This window comes from Schistocerca cancellata, chromosome 4 (genome assembly GCF_023864275.1).
Source record: "Schistocerca cancellata isolate TAMUIC-IGC-003103 chromosome 4, iqSchCanc2.1, whole genome shotgun sequence".
NCBI classification, from domain to species: Eukaryota; Metazoa; Arthropoda; class Insecta; order Orthoptera; family Acrididae; genus Schistocerca; species Schistocerca cancellata.
Window position 1 is genome coordinate 731,336,864 of NC_064629.1, and position 21,122 is coordinate 731,357,985.

A 21,122-nucleotide genomic window follows, 5' to 3' on the forward strand; every position below is an offset into this window, starting at 1 on the left:
CTGTAGGAAGATACAAGATGACTTAGACAAAATTTCTAGTTGGTCTGATGAATGGCAGCTAGCCCTAAATGAGGAAGAATGTAAGTTAATGTTAATAAGTAGGAAGATCAAACATGTAATGTTTGGATACTGTATTACTGGTGTCCTGCTTGACACAGTCAAGTTGTTTAAATATCTAGGCATAACATTGCAAAGCAATATGAGGTGAAACAAGACTTGTGAGAACTATGGTAGGGAAGGCAAATGGTCAACTTTGGTTTATTGGGAGAATTTTAGGAAAGAGTGGTTCATGTGTAAAGGAGACTGTATATAGGATGCTGCTGTGACCCGTTCTTCAGTACTGCTCAGGGGTTTGGGATCTGCACCAGGTGAGATTGAAGGAGTACATCAAAACAATTCAGAGGTGGGGTGCTAGATTTGTTACCAGCAAGTTCAAAAAACACCTAAGTGTTATGAAGATGCTTTGGGAGCTCATATGGGAATCCCTGTAGGGAAGGTGATGATCTTTTTAAGAAACACTATTGACAAAATTTAGAGAACCAGCATTTTAAGCTGACTGCTGGATGATTCTACTGCTGCCAACACACATTTCAAGTAAGGACCACAAAGATAAGATACGAGAAATTAGGGCCCATACAGAGACTTGCAGACAGTCAGTTTTCCCTTGTTCTATTTGTGAGCAGAACAGGAAAGGAAATGCCAAGAATTAGTACAGGGCACGCTCTCCCATGCACCTGATGGTGGCTTGCAGATTACCTATGTAGATGAATATGTAGAGAGACCCACTGCATTATCTTTCTTTATATACAGAATGAGTATGGCATCATTTCTAACTACTTTGTGTGGTTTCCCAGAAATGGTAGTCATTTACATATTCAAACATGTAGTAGAATTCCTGCCAAGATGACATTTGTCCCATGATGCGTTTATGGTGTTACCATTTTAATGGTCAACAATGTAGAAGAAATAATGGTATGGTAGGATATGTGCTAATACATTAGGGAGTAGCTTCCATGGTTTTGGAGGGAGTCATAGAGGGCAAAACTTGTGGGGAAAGACATAGCAAATAATTAGGTCATTGGGTGTGAGTGTTTTTCTGAACTGAAGAGACTTTTATAATGGAGGGGATTGCAATGGACACCTCAGAGAAGTCAGAAGATAGATAAATCTTAAATAAATATTGGCAGCACAACTGTAAAAGCACTAGTTCTGGATTAATGGTATGTCAGGAAGTGATACTAGGCCATGTTGTTGTTGTTGTTGTCTTCAGTCCTGAGACTGGTTTGATGCAGCTCTCCATGCTACTCTATCCTGTGCAAGCTTCTTAATCTCCCAGTACCTACTGCAACCTACATCCTTCTGAATCTGCTTAGTGTATTCATCTCTTGGTCTCCCCCTACAATTTTTACCCTCCACACTGCCTTCCAATACTAAATTGGTGATCCCTTGATGCCTCAGAACATGTCCTACCAACCGATCCCTTCTTCTGGTCAAGTTGTGCCACAACCTTCTCTTCTCCCCAATCCTATTCAATACTTCCTCATTAGTTATGTGATCTACCCATCTAATCTTCAGCATTCTTCTGTAGCACCACATTTCAAAAGCTTCTATTCTCTTCTTGTCCAAACTATTTACCGTCCATGTTTCACTTCCATACATGGCTACACTCCATACAAATACTTTCACAAATGACTTCCTGACACTTAAATCTATACTCGATGTTAACAAATTTCTCTTCTTCAGAAACGCTTTCCTTGCCATTGCCAGTCTACATTTTATATCCTCTCTACTTCGACCATCATCAGTTATTTTGCTCCCCAAATAGCAAAACTCCTTTACTACTTTAAGTGTCTCATCTCCTAATCTAATACCCTCAGCATCACCCGACTTAATTCGACTACATTCCATTATCCTCGTTTTGCTTTTGTTGATGTTCATCTTATATCCTCCCTTCAAGACACCATCCATTCCGTTCAATTGCTCTTCCAAGTCCTTTGCTGTCTCTGACAGAATTACAATGTCATCGGCACACCTCAAAGTTTTTGTTTCTTCTCCATGGATTTTAATACCTACTCCAAATTTTTCTTTTGTTTCCTTTACTGCTTGCTCAATATACAGATTGAATAACATTGGGGAGAGGCTACAGCCCTGTCTCACTCCCTTCCCAACCGCTGCTTCCCTCTCATGCCCCTCGACTCTTATAACTGCCATCTGGTTTCTGTACAAATTGTAAATAGCCTTTCGCTCCCTGTATTTTACCCCTGCCACCTTTAGAATTTGAAAGAGAGTATTCCAATCAACATTGTCAAAAGCTTTCTCTAAGTCTACAAATGCTAGAAACATAGGTTTGCCTTTCCTTAATCTTTCTTCTAAGATAAGTCGTAAGGTCAGTATTGCCTCACGTGTTCCAGTATTTCTACGGAATCCAAACTGATCTTCCCCGAGGTCAGCTTCTACTAGTTTTTCCATTCGTCTGTAAAGAATTCGTGTTAGTATTTTGCAGCTGTGGCTTATTAAACTGATTGTTCGGTAATTTTCACATCTGTCAACACCTGCTTTCTTTGGGATTGGAATGATTATATTCTTCTTGAAGTCTGAGGGTATTTCGCCTGTTTCATACATCTTGCTCACCAGATGGTAGAGTTTTGTCAGGACTGGCTCTCCCAAGGCCGTCAGTAGTTCTACTGGAATGTTGTCTACTCCGGGGGCCTTGTTTCGACTCAGGTCTTTCAGTGCTCTGTCAAACTCTTCACGCAGTATCGTATCTCCTATTTCATCTTCATCTACATCCTCTTCCATTTCCATAATATTGTCCTCTAGGCCATAATCTTCTGCAAACTGTAGGCATCATACATGCCAGCTGTCTTACACTAGGATATAAATTAAGGAAGCTGGCAATCAAATCTTTGAAAGCATATACCCTTGTTATCATGAATGACAGAATGATCAGGTAGTGAGGCAGATAATTTGCAGAAAGTCAATTTCACATTCATATGGAGACATTAGCAGCCAACCATCTCTGTTAAATCGTATTCATTTCTAAATTCACATAGGTCTCATAGTTAGCATTCTACAAAAATCTTAATTAAAGTCTTTGTTGAGAGACACATATACCCCATCTTCTTCTACTTTTTATTTGTGTTTTACCCATCTAGGACAGGCCACACTGTATTTAAGTTTGACAAAAGTATTTTTATTTAACTTTGCGTCTGGAACCCTTCCGTGATACTACAATCATCATTTCCTCTGAGAGTGTGATCGCATTTCAGCTGTTTGTTTATCATGTATCTGGGATAGAAGGCGAGGGCTAACCTAGCATTTTCCTAAATGAGTGTGGGAAACCACCTAGAAACCACACTCAGGCTGACTGGTGTGCCAACCCCAGTTGTCAGTTTGCTGTGCAGATTTGATCTTGGTCTGGCTCGGTTTCCTGTCCCATAAGCTAGTGCACAGCACATTATGCTATACTGGCAGGTCAGACACATATACCACATAAAAAGATGTGTTGTAGTTCTGTTACAATAAATGCCCACACAAAAATGGTGAATATTTCAAACAGCAAGTTATGAGTTACTTTGTTTTAGAGCTTACAGAATTTGTATTTTAGACGTGTATCATTACTCTACAGAAATTATATGTATCTCACTCCAGAAGTGTCTCCATTCTGAATGATAATTTGAAAACTGTGAGAATGAAAACTTATGTGACATGTTCTTCATGCTGTAAGCTTCTAATACCTTTGCCCCATATAATTGCACGATCATCAAGAAAATACTGATCATCCTTAACTGTGCGTCTGTCACCACTGACAACTACTTTCCACTCAGCATGTGCTTTTCCTCTCAGGACAACACGAACAGCTGAAAAAAAGAAAAATATAGATATTGTGGCATTACAGATTACTCACAACATAGACACAGTCCTCTTTTTGCATTTAACATGTGAAAATACATAAATAAATTGTTTGCTGTAAGTGACTTTTGAAATGTAATGTGAAAAGGGGTAAGTGATAGATACTGAAATATCATTTTGTGAAATAAAAAGAGGAAATATATGTTTTTTGCTTTTAAACAGAAGTTGAATGAGAACATATTCACCTAAGCAATGCAGAGATATATATATTATGCAAAAAACTCAAATGGTTTATTGGTTTAATACATTTTCAGAATAATGGAAGTATGTATTTATACAGAAATGATGTTGCAATTTTGAAGAAAAATTGCTTCTAGCTTTATAAACACCCCTATTTTTTTCCACAGTGCAAGAAACAGAAAATCTGGTTACAGAGTGTAACATTTTAGGATTCAGTAGCATGTACAGAATGGTGTTTCAAAGAAAATTAATTTCCAATCCACTGCTCATAGCATCATTTCTGTTGCTTTTTTAAAAAAAAAAAAAAAAAAAAAAAAGAAATAAATAAAATGCAATGCATTATCTGTTGTACTAAATATTACCACTTGCATAACATTAACTTACCCCTTAGTTTGAAATTTTCAATTGTATCAAGTACAACATGTCCTGCCAGGCTTTCACCGGCATAGTACATTTCTCGGTCCAAACGTATGTCAAATTCACGGATGTAATCCATAGTGGGTTATTTAGTTTTACCATAGTACTTTGAGTTCACCACCTAAAATGAATATACATACAGTTATTATGCTCAGTTAGGTGCACATTTACAGATGAATAATTTGCTGTAGATTTTCTACTTTTTTGAAAGTAAATACCAAAATATTCTCATGTTGTTTGTTTTCTGCTCAGTTACCACACATTAATATATATATATATATATATATATATATATATATATATATATATATATATATATATATATATATATATATTTGAAGTTGCCTTCGCAGGTCTGTCTGTATGTGCAGGCTTTGATCTGGTGTTCACTAATGTGTTTGCTAATTCACAAGGAAGGTTTTTGTATGCAATTTTTTAAATATTTTGTACAAACTGTCTGAATAATGATGAATTAAAGTTAAGATGTGAAAACAATTTCACTGCTACGTAGTGGCTCAGATTCGGTGTTACCCTGTGGCTCCCCTTTCCCCAGTTAGATAACTGGTTATGGACATGCAAGCCACCTAAGTGACACCCAACTGATTTCAATCATTTCAGAAAAACTGCATAGCCCAGAAACATGTCACTCCAAAACCTGTGGTTTTTTATTATTTTTGCATAGAGTAAAATGCAGTGTAGGATACAGCTTTACTTCATTTACAAAAAGAAAGTTTTGCTCTGGTGTAAGGAAAGGTGTCGTTGAGTGAGGATAAAATAGACAACATTTCTAGTTGATGTGATGAATGGCAGCTTGCACTAAATGTAGAAAATTTTAAGTTAATGTGAATGAGTAGGAAAAACAATCACATAACGTTTCAATACAGCTTTAGTAGTGGGCTACCTGAAACAGTCGCATCAATAAAATATCTAGGTGAGTGTTGCAAAATGATATGAAATGGCATGAGCACATAATGACAGTAGTAGGGAAAGTGAATGATTGACTCTGATTTACTGAGAGAATTTTAGGAAAGTGTGGTTCATCTGTGAAGGAGACCGTGTACAGAATACTAGCATGACCCATTCGTGAGTACTGTGCTAGCGTTTTGGATCCACACCAGGTCAGCTTCAAGCAAGACACAGAAACACCAGGTCATATTGAAAGAAGACATCAAATAAATTCATACGTGTGCTGTTCTTGTGAGTGGAACAGGAATGGAGATCACTAGCAGTGGTACAAGGTATTGTCTACCATGAACCATACGGTGGCTTGCAGACTATGTATGTAGATGCAGATGTATGTTGACAATGAGTGATTTTCAAGGTGTAATGCCAAAACAGATAAAAAGCAGACTTTTACAACCAAGTCATTCACCGGCGTAAACAATGTGTCGCACAGATGAGTGACTACGGAGAGTACTATCACTGTTGTCAAGTTCAATAGCCGCAGCTAGAACTTTGTGACCTTCCTTTGTCACTTATCTGAAATATCTGACCAAATCCTCGAACTTGTGGGCTCCTATGATCAATTTGAATCCAGTCAGCTCTATCCAGTCACTCATGATGACAGAAAGCACGCCTGAGACATGTACGGGTTGTGTCTACATTTCTGCAAGCGCGAATGCATAGGCTGATGTCACAATGCAGATGCAGTGGAGTGTTCAGTGACAGTGGGTGGTGTAGTGTACATCACCACAAAGTGCTAAAAATAAAGTAATGAAGACAAAAAAAACACTGATGGCTACGATTTTATGATTCACACACCAAAAATGTCGTTTGTTATTACGCTGAAAGGAGTTAGCTTGCAATACATTAGGCGATGTGTTTTTCGGTACTTGCTGTATAGGTACATCCAAACTTTGTCCGTTTCCTTTTTTTTTTTTTTTTTTTCTTTTTTCATTCTCTAGGTGGAGCAGGCTAGGTAAAGTCAGGTCCCTTTCAGCCAAATTTCAGGCGAGCCAGTAGTGAGGCAAACGGAGTCCCCATTGAGGTCGTTTGGAAGGTAATTTTCAGTTTCAGAATTTGCCTAACAACCAAGAGAAACCTCCTGAAAACCTTCGTCAGAACTGGGGGGAGGGGGGGGGAGGCTGGGAATCATTTTTATTTTAATTCTGGGGCAATATGTCCTAGACCAAAAACTGGCAGCCTGGTTAATGTAAAAGTGTATTTCAGAATGAGATTTTCACTCTGCAGTGTCTGCGAACCTAGCAGAACTAGCACTCCCGGAAGAAAGGATACTGTGGAGACATGACTTAGCTTTGGTTAGGTTAGGTTAGGTTAGGTTGGCAGAGCACTTGCCCGCGAAAGGCAAAGATCCCGAGTTCGAGTCTCGGTCCAGCACACAGTTTTAATCTGCCAGGAAGTTATATGAAAGTGCATTTCTTTATGAGACACTATCTGATCAACAACATCCGGTGGACACCTCTACTACGTAACGCAAATTCACCACTAGATGTCACGAGAGGGGACCCCCCGCCTTCTGTATAAAATTTTATGTTATCATTGAGATCAGTAACAGCTGAATGGGTCGGTCAGGAGAGCTGAGTGAATTAGAACGTGGGCTAGTCATTGCACGTCGCGTGAGTAATAAATCAGCCGGCCGCTGTGACCGAGCAGTTCTAAGCGCTTCAGTCCGGAACCGCGCTGCTGCTACGGTCGCAGGTTCAAAACCTGCCTCGGGCATGGATGTATGTGATGTCCTTAGGTTAGTTAGGTTTAAGTAATTCTAAGTCGAGGGGACTGTTGACCTCAGATGTTAATCCCATAGTGCTTTGAGCCGTTTGAACCATTTTGAAGTAATAAATCCATCAGGGATATTTCTTCCGTCCTAAAGCTGCCCAAATCGACTGTTGATGATGTGATTTTGAAGTGGAAATGTGAAGGAAGAACCACTGATAAAACAAGACAAGGCAAATCTCGTGAACAGACCGATGGGGGCCGTCGAGCATTGTGGCGGATGGTTGTGAAAAATCGCATGAAATCGGCGGAAGGAATCACTCATGAGTTGGAAAGTACTACCAACAATCCAGTTAGCACACGGAATTTGTGTATGGATTTGAAAAGAATGGGATACAATGATCTAGCAGCTCTTCATAAGCCACACATTTCCGTAGTCAATCCCAAGCGACTCTAGAAATTGTCTAAAGTGTGATGCCACTAGTCAGTGGATGACTGGAAATGATTTGGAATAATAAATCACATTACACCCTGTGGCAGTCCGATGTAAGAGTCTGGGTTTGCCAAATCCTCAGAGAACATTACCTGCCATCATGTGTATTGACTACAGTGAACTACAGAGTAGTTGGTGTTATGGTATGGGAGTGTCTTTCGTGATTCGGGTGTGGTCCCATAACTACCATTAAGAAAACGCTAAACGCAGAAGCATACGAACACATTTTAGAACATTGTGTACTGTGTCCAACAGAGGTACACTTCAGCAATGATGAGTGAATCAACATACAATGCACCATGTTATAAACCAACATCTGTCCACGGTTTGTGAACAATAACATTCCTGGAATGGACCGATCTACCCAGAGTCCCGATCTGAAGCCAATGGAACTGCTTTGGAATGAGCCAGAACGTCATCTTCGCTCCTGACAACAACATCCAATACACTAGCTTTTGTGGTTTCTGCTGTTGGGGATGAGGTGGCTGCTACTCCTCTACAGACATTTGGAAATCTTACTGAAAGTGTTTCCAGCAGGGTTCAAACCATTACAAAGGCGAAGGATGGACACACGTCATATTAATTTCTACTGGTTGCTTTCCTTATCAGGTGGTGTATATAGAATATAAAACCGATAAGCTGCTCGCCGTGTGTAGTGTACCTGTGTGGCTAGCGACTGCAGGCCGCTTCTTGCAGGTAAGGATGAGTAGAATGGTGTGCCTTCCATTGCCTAGAAGCCTCTGGAAGATGGAGAAATTGAACTCAACCTCAGAATTTGAAACAAGAATATTGACAAAAAATAGTGTCATTGAAAATAGCTCTCAAAACAGAACATTTTGTTACTAAAAAGTTGTTTTATATTTTCAATCCTTTCCTCAAAAACACCAAGAAACTCTTGTGGTAACGCGCCGAACCTCACCACACCACACCAGTCAACCGAACAGAACGAAAACTGTTGACAATAGGCAACGTAACTTTCATTTCCTCGCTGTTATTGTTATCACTCATGTAAACTACTGGCCATTAAAATTGCAACACCAAGAAGAAATGCAGATGATAAACGGGTAGTCAAAAAAAAAAAAAAAAAAAAAAAAGGCTCTGAGCACTATGGGACTTAACTTCTGAGGTCATCAGTCCCCTAGAACATAGAACTACTTAAACCTAACTAACCTAAGGACATTACACACATCCATGCCCGAGGCAGGATTCTATCCTGCGACCGTAGCGGTCGCACGGTTCCAGACTGTAGCGCCTTGAACCGCTCGGCCGCCCCGGCCGGCAAGTCGCTTTCAACGAACGGTCATTACGTAGATTCTTTGCATAAAAATCACACGTTTTACTACGAATTTCCTTCGCTAACATGTACTATGCAAAATTTTAAGTGCAATTCTGTTTTTCTAAGATTGATAATGCAAATAAACAACTGCAAGCTTTCAAGCTGACGTATAGTCTACATCTACAACTACATCTGCACTGTCCAGCACAGTAATGTGACCCCCTGTTAAAAGCATAAATAAACCACCTTGCAGTCCAAAAACAAAGGAAGTAGGTTACAGTACACTTGTTCGCCCACTGCTGGAATACTGCATACCGGTGTGGGATCCGTACCGGATAGGGTTGATAGAAGAGATAGAGAAGATCCAACGGAGAGCAGCGCGCTTCGATAGAAGATCATTTAGTATTCGCGAAAGCGTTACGAAGATGATAGATAAACTCCAGTGGAAGACTCTGCAGGAGAGACGCTCAGTAGCTTGGTTGAAGTTTCGGCCGGCTGGAGTAGCCGAGCGGTTCTAGGCGCTACAGTCTGGAACTGCGCGACCGCTACGGTCGCAGGTGCGAATCCTACCTCGGGCATGGACGTGTGTGATGTCCTTAGGTTAGTTAGGTTTAAGCAGTTCCAAGTTCTAGGGGACTGATGACCACAGCAGATAAGTCCCATAATGCTCAGAGCCATTTGAAGCATTTTTTTTTTTTTTTTTAAGTTTCGAGAACATACCGAGGAGTCAAGCAGTATATTGCTCCATCCTACTTATATCTCGCTAAGAGGCCATGAGGATAAAATCAGAGAGATTAGAGCCCACACAGAGGCATACCGACAATCTTTCTTTCCACGAACAATACGAGACTGGAATAGAAGGGAGAACCGATAGAGGTACTCAAGGTACCCTCCGCCACACACCGTCAGGTGGCTTGAGGAGTATAGATGTAGATGCAAAGCAGATCGCTGCGGTACATGTAATAAGAGAATCAGTGAGGCTCTGGAAGGTACCGACGGGGATCTGGAGCCACATCGACTACAGCGCTGTGGCTAGCTGCGCTAGGTTTATCGGTTGAGGCCCATGGAGCGTAAAGCCCGATCGAGCTGGTACAACAGATTCTTCATTAGGTTTAGACTGGGGAATCTGGCGACTAGGGGAGTACGATACACTTATCCTGGCGATCTTCGAACCACGTATCTACACTGTAAGCTGTGTAACACGATGTAGTGTCCCGCTGCTAGATGTCATATTGCTGTGGAAAAACAAACTACATGAAGGAGTGGACATGGTCTCCAAGCACAGATGCATACTTGTGTAGATCCATTGTGCCTTACAGAATGACGAGGGAACGTCACGAAAACATTCCCCAGACCATAACGCTTCCTCCTCTGGCCTGGACCCTTCCGATGATTGTTGCTTGGGCATACATTCAAAGATCATCGGTCCGATGGAGCATAAAACGTGATTCGTCTGAAAAGGCCACCTGTTGCCACATATTGGACATCCAGTTACGATAATGGCGTCCAAATTCAAGCATTCGTCGCCAATGAGCAGCAGTCGGCATGGATTGCGTGGAGAAGTTGCATGCTGTAAAGGCCCATACGCAGCAACGTTCGCTGTGACACTGTTCCTAGTCCCTTGGTTCATCCGGGCGGTGAGTTACTCAACAGTTGCACGTCTGTTCGCCCGTACACATCTCCGCAGCCGTCGTTCACCCCTGCCATCTATAGCCCGTGGTGCAGAACATATGCCTCGGCGCCAGTTTTGGTTCAAAATGGCTCAAAGGGCTCTGAGCACTATGGGACTTAACATCTGAGGTCATCAGCTCCCTAGACTTAGAACTACTTAAACCTAACTAACCTAAGGACATCACACACATCCATGTCCGAGGCAGGATTCGTACCTGCGACCGTAGCAGGCGCGTGGTTCCGGACCGAAGCGCCTAGAACCACTCGGTCACAGCGGCCGGCGCCAGTTTTGGATAGGGCCATTTTGAGACGCTCAGCGTACTTCACACACGGTAGCACGTGAACAGTTTAGAAACCTAATCGTTTCGGAAATGCTTCCACCCTTGGCCCGAAAGCCAACGACTGTACCCTTTTGCAAATCTGATAAATTTCTCCGTTTCTGCATTTTGGCGACTCCACTATTTTCCGTATCCCTCCGACACGCTTTGTATAGCCTAGGGTCTAGCACTAGTTATAACTTTGCTTCCGCCGTTTGCCGATAGGTGGCGACAACGGCAAGTAGCGATCTAAAGAAACGGATCGCAGACGTCAGGCAGTTAGCTAGGACCTCGGTCAACATAACCTCATTCAAACATTAGTCGATTTGTGTCTGCATCATAAAGTTGTTCTTGATTGAAAATGTCAGTTTACGAGCCTAATTCTCGTCATTTGCAGGAGGTGTTACTGTTTCTTTTTCAGTATGAAGAAAAGCATCTGAGTCTCATCGAATGTTCTCAAGTTCCTATGGTAAGGACGCTACTGGTGAAAGAACGTGTCGTGAGTGGTTTCAACGCTTCAAGAACAGTGATTTTAACGTCATATACCGGCGTAGTGGTGGAAGAGAGAATATTTTCGAAGATGCAGAATTTGAGACGAAGCTGAGTGAAGGCTCGCGTCAGACTCAGGAAGAATTGGCACGATTTGTGGGAGTGACACAGCAAGCCATTTCAAAACGTCTCAAGACTATGGGCATGACTGAGAAAGAAGGAACTTGGGTCCCGTGTGAGCTGAAACCAATAGACATTGAACGGCGTTTATGTGTTTGTGAACAGTTGCTTCAGAGGTAAAAACGGTAGGGATTTCTGTATCGCATTGTGACCGGGGACGAAAAATGGGTTCATTAAGATAACCACAAACGCTAAAAATCATGGGGATGTCCCGGCTATGCTTCCACGTCGACGGCCAAACCGAATATTCACGGCTCCGAGATCATGCTCTGCATTTGGTGGGACCAGTTCGGCGTCGTATACTATGAGGTGTTAAAACCAAGTGAAACAATCAAAGGTGCTCGTTATCGAACGCAGTTAATGCGTTTTAGCAGAGCATTAAAAGACAAATGGCCGCAATACAGTGAGAGGCACGATAAAGTGATTTTGTAGCACGACAACGTTCGACCCCACGTTGCAAAAGAGGTCAACACGTACTTGGAAATGTCAAAATGGGAAGTCCTACCCCACCCGCCGTATTCTCCAGACATTGCTCCCTCTGACTGTCACCTGTTTAGATCAATGGCGCATGGCCTGGCTGACCAACACTTCCGATCTCACGAAGAAGTTACAAATTGGATCGATTCGTGGATCACTTCAAAAGATGAACAATTTTTTCGACGCGGGATTCGTACACTGCCCGAAAGATTGGAGAAAGCAGTGGCCAGCGATGGAAAATACTTTGAATGATACATGTGTAACCAATTTGTCTCATTAAAGCCTCAAATGTTGGGGGAAAACGGCGGAAACAAAGTTGTACACCTTCTACTAATATGAGGTAGCAATCGACTGTCATAGCAGATCTTTTTGAAGAAAGATTAAGCTTCAGAGCGCACGTCTGTTGGTTTTCTGTCAGTACAAAATTGTTAAGGCTTTCATGTCTACGTGTTGACAAATTCCCTATTAGCTTCTGTCTCGGGTTCTTCGGCCGACGTTCGTCTGATGATTTTACTGAAGTTTCGCCAGTGCGAGTGACTGGCATTGTCAAAGCTTCACCCTCCATTTACCACTGGCAATGGAGGGTGAAGCTCTGACAATGCCAGCCACTCGTGCTGGCGAAACGTCAGTAAGATCATCAGACGCACGTCGGCCGAAGAACCCGAGACAAAAGCCAATAGGCAGTTTTTCTGTCAGTGTTATGGAAAATTCTTTGATTAGTCTTCTTGATAGTTTTCACATAAAAAGGTGTGAAATAACTGTCATATGTCATTAATTTTTTACTGGTCAGGTAATTTTGCACAAACTTTGTCTCGTGTGTTCATTACCTGTAAGTGGGGCTCCTACTCGATGACAGTCTGCAGCAAACATGCAACATGTTCACTGTTATTATCCTAGACAGGCCGATGTTTCGACATTTCTGAAATTCTTTGGAGACGTTCTCATGAAATAATGAAAATTCTCATCCCGCTGCCGGAGCGAAGCAATACTCTGAAAATAAAAAAGAAAAACAGTTAAATGCAACAGTGACTACAATCCAGTTACATTAGGGTAAAAATGCATACCACCACATATGGCAAAGACTATTGAGCATAATAGCTAAGAACGATGTCGTAGACAATATCAATTTAGCACTAGAAACCTCTTGCAATAAAAGTCATGTAATGATGGGTGTGACCCGAATGCAAAGATCTACATCTACATCTACATCTACATCCATACCCCGCAAGCCAACTGACGGTGTGTGGCGGAGGGTACCTTCAGTACCTCTATCGGTTCTCCCTTCTATTCCAGTCTCGTATTGTTCGTGGAAAGGAGGATTGTCGGTATACCTCTGTGTGGGCTCTAATCTCTCTGATTTTATCCTCATGGTCTCTTCGCGAGATATACGTAGGAGGGAGCAATATACTGCTTGACTCTTCGGTGAAGGTATGTTCTCGAAACTTTGACAAAAGCCCGTACCGAGCTACTGAGCGTCTCTCCTGCAGAGTCTTCCACTGGAGTTTATCTATCATCTCCGTAACGCTTTCGCGATTACTAAATGATCCTGTAACGAAGCGCGCTGCTCTCCGTTGGATCTTCTCTATGTCTTGTATCAACCCTATCTGGTACGGATCCCACACTGCTGAGCAGTATTCAAGCAGTGGGCGAACAAGCGTACTGTAACCTACTTCCTTTGTTTTCGGATTGCATTTCCTTAGGATTCTTCCAATGAATCTCAGTCTGGCATCTGCTTTACCGACAATCAACATTATATGATCATTCCATTTTAAATCACTCCTAATGCGTACTCCCAGATAATTTATGGTATTAACTGCTTCCAGTTGCTGACCTCCTATTTTGTAGCTAAATGATAAAGGATCTATCTTTCTGTGTATTCGCAGCACATTACACTTGTCTACATTGAGATTCAGTTGCCATTCCCTGCACCATGCGTCAATTCGCTGCAGATCCTCCTGCATTTCAGTACAATTTTCCATTGTTACAACCTCTCGATACACCACAGCATCATCTGCAAAAAGCCTCAGTGAACTTCCGATGTCATCCACCAGGTCATTTATGTATATTGTGAATAGCAACGGTCCCATGACACTCCCCTGCGGCACACCTGAAATTACTCTTACTTCGGAAGACTTCTCTCCATTGAGAATAACATGCTGCGTCCTGTTATCTAGGAACTCCTCAATCCAATCACACAATTGGTCTGATAGTCCATATGCTCTTACTTTGTTCAATAAACGACTGTGGGGAACTGTATCGAACGCCTTGCGGAAGTCAAGAAACACGGCATCTACCTGTGAACCCGTGGCCCTCTGAGTCTCGTGGACGAATAGCGCGAGCTGGGTTTCACATGACCGTCTTTTTCGAAACCCATGCTGATTCCTACAGAGTAGATTTCTAGTCTCCAGAAAAGTCATTATACTCGAACACAATACGTGTTCCAAAATTCTACAACTGATCGACGTTAGAGATATAGGTCTATAGTTCTGCACTTCTGTTCGACGTCCCTTCTTGAAAACGGGGATGACCTGTGCCCTTTTCCAATCCTTTGGAACGCTACGCTCTTCTAGAGACCTACGGTACACCGCTGCAAGAAGGGGGGCAAGTTCCTTCGCGTACTCTGTGTAAAATTGAACTGGTATCCCATCAGGTCCAGAGGCCTTTCCTCTTTTGAGCGATTTTAATTGTTTCTCTATCCCTCTGTCGTCTATTTCGATATCTACCATTTTGTCATCTGTGCGACAATCTAGAGAAGGAACTACAGTGCAATCTTCCTCTGTGAAACAACTTTGGAAAAAGACATTTAGTATTTCGGCCTTTAGTCTGTCATCCTCTGTTTCAGTACCATTTTGGTCACAGAGTGTCTGGACATTTTGTTTTGATCCACCTACCGCTTTGACATAAGACCAAAATTTCTTAGGATTTTCTGCCAAGTCAGTACATAGAACTTTACTTTCGAATTCATTGAACGCCTCTCGCATAGCTCTCTTCACACTACATTTCGCTTCGCGTAATTTTTGTTTGTCTGCAAGGCTTTGGCTATGTTTATGTTTGCTGTGAAGTTCCCTTTGCTTCCGCAGCAGTTTTCTAACTCGGTTGTTGAACCACGGTGGCTCTTTTCCATCTCTTACGATCTTGCTTGGCACATACTCATCTAACGCATATTGTACGATGGTTTTGAACTTTGTCCACTGATCCTCAACACTATCAGTACTTGAGACAAAACTTTTGTGTTGAGCCAACAGGTACTCTGAAATCTGCTTTTTGTCACTTTTTCTAAACAGAAAAATCTTCCTACCCTTTTTAATATTCCTATTTACGGCTGAAATCATCGATGCCGTAACCGCTTTATGATCGCTGATTCCCTGTTCTGCGTTAACTTTTTCAAATAGTTCGGGTCTGTTTGTCACCAGAAGGTCTAATATGTTATCGCCACGAGTCGGTTCTCTGTTTAACTGCTCAAGGTAGTTTTCAGATAAAGCACTTAAAAAAATTTCACTGGATTCTTTGTCCCTGCCACCCGTTATGAACGTCTGAGTCTCCCAGTCTATATCCGGCAAATTAAAATCTCCACCCAGAACTATAACATGGTGGGGAAATCTACTCGAAATATTTTCCAAATTATCCTTCAGGTGCTCAGCCACAACAGCTGCTGAGCCAGGGGGCCTATAGAGACATGCAATTACCATGTCTGAGCCTGCTTTAACCGCGACCTTCACCCAAATCATTTCACATTTCGGATCTCCGTCAATTTCCTTCGATACTATTGCACTTCTTACCGCTATAAACACGCCTCCCCCTTCACTGTTCAGCCTGTCTCTGCGGTATACATTCCAATCTGAGTTTAGGATTTCGTTACTGTTTACGTCTGGTTTCAGCCAACTTTCTGTCCCTAGTACTATATGGGCGTTGTGATCGTTTATTAATGAGAGCAGTTCTGGGACCTTTCTATAGACGCTCCTGCAGTTTACTATTAGCACATTAATATTGTTATTCCCTGTTGCATTTTGCCTACTCCTATCTTGCCGCGTCTCAGGAGGCGTCTTGTCGGGCCTAGGGAGGGGATTCTCTAACCTAAAAAACCCCCATGTGCACGCCACACGTACTCCGCTACCCTTGTAGCCGCTTCCGGCGTGTAGTGCACGCCTGACCTATTCAGGGGGACCCTACATTTCTCCACCCGATAGCGGAGGTCGAGAAATTTGCACCCCAGATCTCCGCAGAATCGTCTGAGCCTCTGGTTTAAGCCTTCCACTCGGCTCCAAACCAGAGGACCGCGATCGGTTCTGGGAACGATACTACAAATAGTTAGCTCTGATTCCACCCCGCGAGCGAGGCTTTCCGCCTTCACCAATTCCGCCAACCGCCTGTACGAACTGAGGATGACCTCTGAACCCAGACGGCAGGAGTCATTGGTGCCGACATGAGCAACAATTTGCAGTCGGGTGCACCCAGTGCTCTCTATCGCCGCCGGTAGGGTCTCCTCCACATCTCGGATGAGACCCCCCGGCAAGCAGACAGAGTGAACACTGGCCTTCTTCCCCGACCTTCTCGCTATTTCCCTAAGGGGCTCCATCACCCGCCTAACGTTGGAGCTCCCAATAACTAATAAACCACTCCCCCCGTGTGCCTGCTCGGACCTTGCTGAAGGAGTAGCCACATGTCCCCTCACAGGCAGAGCGGGCGATGCCACACGGCCAGCCTCCACATTGACCTTCCGCCTCGTGCGCCGCGAACGCCGCTGAACCCGCCACTCCCCTTGGGGAGAGGGTGGCCCAACCGCGCCCGGTACCCGCGAAGATGTCTCGACAGCAGGGACAGTGGGTGAAGCATGTAACACCTGGGGTGTACCTTGCGACGCACCAGACTCCCCACTGCCGCTACACTCCGAGGCAGCAGCCTGAAGACGGCTGACCGCGGCCATCAACACGCTCAGCTGTTCGCGAACAGTGGCCAGCTCCTCCTGCGTCCGTACACAGCAGTCACACATCCTATCCATCCTAAGGAAACAATTTACTGAAGAGAGTTAATCAACCTTTAACTAGACTGCTAATTCACTAAAGGCGGCTGCTTATTCACTAAACTGTGGTTGCTAGCCACTTCTTGTAGAAAACAATGAAAATAGCACTACCTGTCTCTGGACTGTATTGAAAACAAACTCTAGCACTACTGGCACTATGGTTGACTACAGGGACTCTCTCTGACTGTATTCAAAACAAACACGAAATCTATGGAACACTATTAAGAGCACTCGAAAAATAAAGCTTCCTAAAAGCAAATACACACGGAAGAAGAAGTGACAAGTAAGAAAAATACAGTTAATACTTAAATTAAGGTAGCTCGCTGCACAGCAGACGTGAAGCAGACAGCAGTTACGACGACATACAGAAAAAATGAAGCTTCGTATGTGGGTTTATGAACTAGTTTTAGTTTTTTCCTACATAGTGTTCATTCATTTGATAGAAAAACATTTATTCTAACTTCGTAGAAATGTTCCGCCTGCTCGCTCAACAACTACTTCATTGACTCTTAAATCCAGGGGGCAAATCCTCCCCTTAAAATAATTTGTGGTAAAAGCTTTATGTTATTACATTGCTCAAGTTCCAAATTTCTCAACTAACTTTCAGAGAATAAATTAGCATAAAACTGAATCTCCAAAATGCAAGTAATTCTAAGGAATTGTAAACTATGTTTAACATAGGATATTTTTCAGCTGCTTGCGTGAGGCTCCCCACACGAATGAGCTTGCAACTTGAGAGCCAGCTCATGTAGATGGGCTAGCTGCCTGACCACCTGCAAAGGATATTCGATGCACAGAAAGTCGACCATTCACGGGATAACCGTTCCTGCTGCCAAAAAATTAGACACGGTTCGTCAGTCCATTGGTACAAGGGGAAATCGCTGCAAGCTAAGGCAGGATTCGATATTTCTAGATTTCCGAAAACCATTTGAAATGGTGTTCCATTGCAGACTGTTAACGAAGGTACGAGTATGTGGAATACACTCCTGGAAATGGAAAAAAGAACACATTGACACCGGTGTGTCAGACCCACCATACTTGCTCCGGACACTGCGAGAGGGCTGTACAAGCAATGATCACACGCACGGCACAGCGGACACACCAGGAACCGCGGTGTTGGCCGTCGAATGGCGCTAGCTGCGCAGCATTTGTGCACCGCCGCCGTCAGTGTCAGCCAGTTTGCCGTGGCATACGGAGCTCCATCGCAGTCTTTAACACTGGTAGCATGCCGCGACAGCGTGGACGTGAACCGTATGTGCAGTTGACGGACTTGGAGCGAGGGCGTATAGTGGGCATGCGGGAGGCCGGGTGGACGTACCGCCGAATTGCTCAACACGTGGGGCGTGAGGTCTCCACAATACATCGATGTTGTCGCCAGTGGTCGGCGGAAGGTGCACGTGCCCGTCGACCTGGGACCGGACCGCAGCGACGCACGGATGCACGCCAAGACCGTAGGATCCTACGCAGTGCCGTAGGGGACCGCACCGCCACTTCCCAGCAAATTAGGGACACTGTTGCTCCTGGGGTATCGGCGAGGACCATTCGCAACCGTCTCCATGAAGCTGGGCTACGGTCCCGCACACCGTTAGGCCGTCTTCCGCTCACGCCCCAACATCGTGCAGCCCGCCTCCAGTGGTGTCGCGACAGGCGTGAATGGAGGGACGAATGGAGACGTGTCGTCTTCAGCGATGAGAGTCGCTTCTGCCTTGGTGCCAATGATGGTCGTATGCGTGTTTGGCGCCGTGCAGGTGAGCGCCACAATCAGGACTGCATACGACCGAGGCACACAGGGCCAACACCCGGCATCATGGTGTGGGGAGCGATCTCCTACACTGGCCGTACACCACTGGTGATCGTCGAGGGGACACTGAATAGTGCACGGTACATCCAAACCGTCATCGAACCCATCGTTCTACCATTCCGAGACCGGCAAGGGAACTTGCTGTTCCAACAGGACAATGCACGTCCGCATGTATCCCGTGCCACCCAACGTGCTCTAGAAGGTGTAAGTCAACTACCCTGGCCAGCAAGATCTCCGGATCTGTCCCCCATTGAGCATGTTTGGGACTGGATGAAGCGTCGTCTCACGTGGTCTGCACGTCCAGCACGAACGCTGGTCCAACTGAGGCGCCAGGTGGAAATGGCATGGCAAGCCGTTCCACAGGACTACATCCAGCATCTCTACGATCGTCTCCATGGGAGAATAGCAGCCTGCATTGCTGCGAAAAGTGGATATACACTGTACTAGTGCCGACATTGTGCATGCTCTGTTGCCTGTGTCTATGTGCCTGTGGTTCTGTCAGTGTGATCATGTGATGTATCTGACCCCAGGAATGTGTCAATAAAGTTTCCCCTTCCTGGGACAATGAATTCACGGTGTTCTTATTTCAATTTCCAGGAGTGTATGTTCACAGACATGCGAGTGGCTCCAAGACGTCGTAAGTAATAGAACATAGTACGTTGTCCTCGATAGCGAGTGTTCATTAGAGACAAAGGTATTGTCAGGAGTGTCCCAGGAAAGTGTGATAGGACTGTTATTACTTTCTGTATACGTAAATGATCTGATGGACATGGTGTGCAGCAATCTGAAGTTGTTTGCTGATGATGCTGTGGAGAACGGAAAGGTGGCGAAGTTTAGTGACTATAGGAGGATACAAAATGACATAGGTAAAATTTCCAGTTCAAGGGATTAATGGCAGCTACCTCTAAATGTAGAAAAAATGCAAATTAATGCGGATGAGTAGGAAAAACAAATGCGTGAAGTTCGGATACAGCATTAGTAGTGTTCTTGACACAGTCACGTCGTTTAAATATCTTTCGTAGCGTTGCAAAGCGATATGAAATGGAATGAGCATGTGAGTATTGTGGTAGGGAAGGTCCTGTCCCATTCTCTTCTCAACCACTGTTTTCCTTTCATGCCCTTCGATTCTTATAACTGTCGTCTGGTTTCTAAAAATGGCTCTGAGCACTATGGGACTTAACTACTGAGGTCATCAGTCCCCTAGAACTTAGAACTACTTAAACCTGACTAACCTAAGGACATCACACACATCCATGCCCGAGGCAGGATTCGAACCTGCAACCGTAGCGGTCACGCGGTTCCAAACTGACGCGCTTAGAACCGCACGGCCACACCGGCCGGCGTCTGGTTTTTGTACAAGCTGTAAATAACTTTTCGCTCCCTGTAATTAACTCCTGTTACCTTCAGAAATTTAAAGGGTGTATCCCAGTCAAGATTGTCAAAAGCTTTCTCCAAATCTACAAATTCTACAAACGTAGGTTTACCTTTCTTTAACCCACGATCTAAGATAAGCTGTAGTTTCATTATTGCCTCGTGCGTTCCAACATTTCACCTGGATCCAATGTGATCTATCCCGAGGTGGGCTTCTACCAGTTTTTCCAATCTTCTGTAAATCATACTCATCAGCACTTTGTAACTATGATTTATTAAAGTCATAGTTCGGTAATACTCATACCTATCAGCGCCCGATTTCTTTGGAACTCTTCCCTTTCTATTGCCTTCAACTTCATTTCCCTTGTACAGCCCCTCTACGTATTACTTCCGCATTACAGCTTTCCCTTCTTTGCTTAGAACTGGTTTTCCATCTGAGCACTTGATATTCACACGACAGCCTCTCCATTCTCCAAAGACTCTCTAAATTTTCCCATAGTTATACACGGTTCCATAGGCCTACATTCATCCTCTAGCCACTCGTGCTTAGCAATTTTGCACTTCCTAATAATCTCATTTCTCAGACGTTTGTATTTCCTTTCGCCTGATCTATTTGCTGTTTATATATATATATATATATATATATATATATATTCTCCCTTCATCAATTAAATTCAATATCTCCTGTGTTATTCGAGGATTTTTACTAGACCTTGTTTTTTAACTATTTGAGCCCCTGATGCCTTCATTATGTCATCTCACAAAACTCTCCATTGGCCTTGTACTGTATTCTTTTCTGTATTTTCAGTCAATCGTTGCCTAAAGCCCGCTTTGAAATTCTCAAC

The 21,122-nt window shown here is 43.6% G+C and overlaps 1 protein-coding gene across 2 annotated transcripts in view; it reads right to left on the reverse strand.

Moving 5' to 3' along the window:
• The window catches only part of LOC126184944 (arrestin domain-containing protein 2-like), a 226,104-nt gene that overhangs the window by 117,979 nt on the left and 87,003 nt on the right, over positions 1–21,122 (reverse strand). The window contains exons 2-4 of one of the 2 annotated variants that reach the window (XM_049927617.1): positions 12,913–13,075; positions 4,477–4,630; positions 3,738–3,860 (exon numbers count right to left, since the gene is read on the reverse strand). In XM_049927617.1, the coding sequence (XP_049783574.1) occupies positions 3,738–3,860; positions 4,477–4,588 (235 nt within the window). In that variant the 5' untranslated portion in view covers positions 4,589–4,630; positions 12,913–13,075. The remainder of the gene's footprint in view (positions 1–3,737; positions 3,861–4,476; positions 4,631–12,912; positions 13,076–21,122) is intronic. The other variant, XM_049927618.1, reaches the window with a different exon arrangement.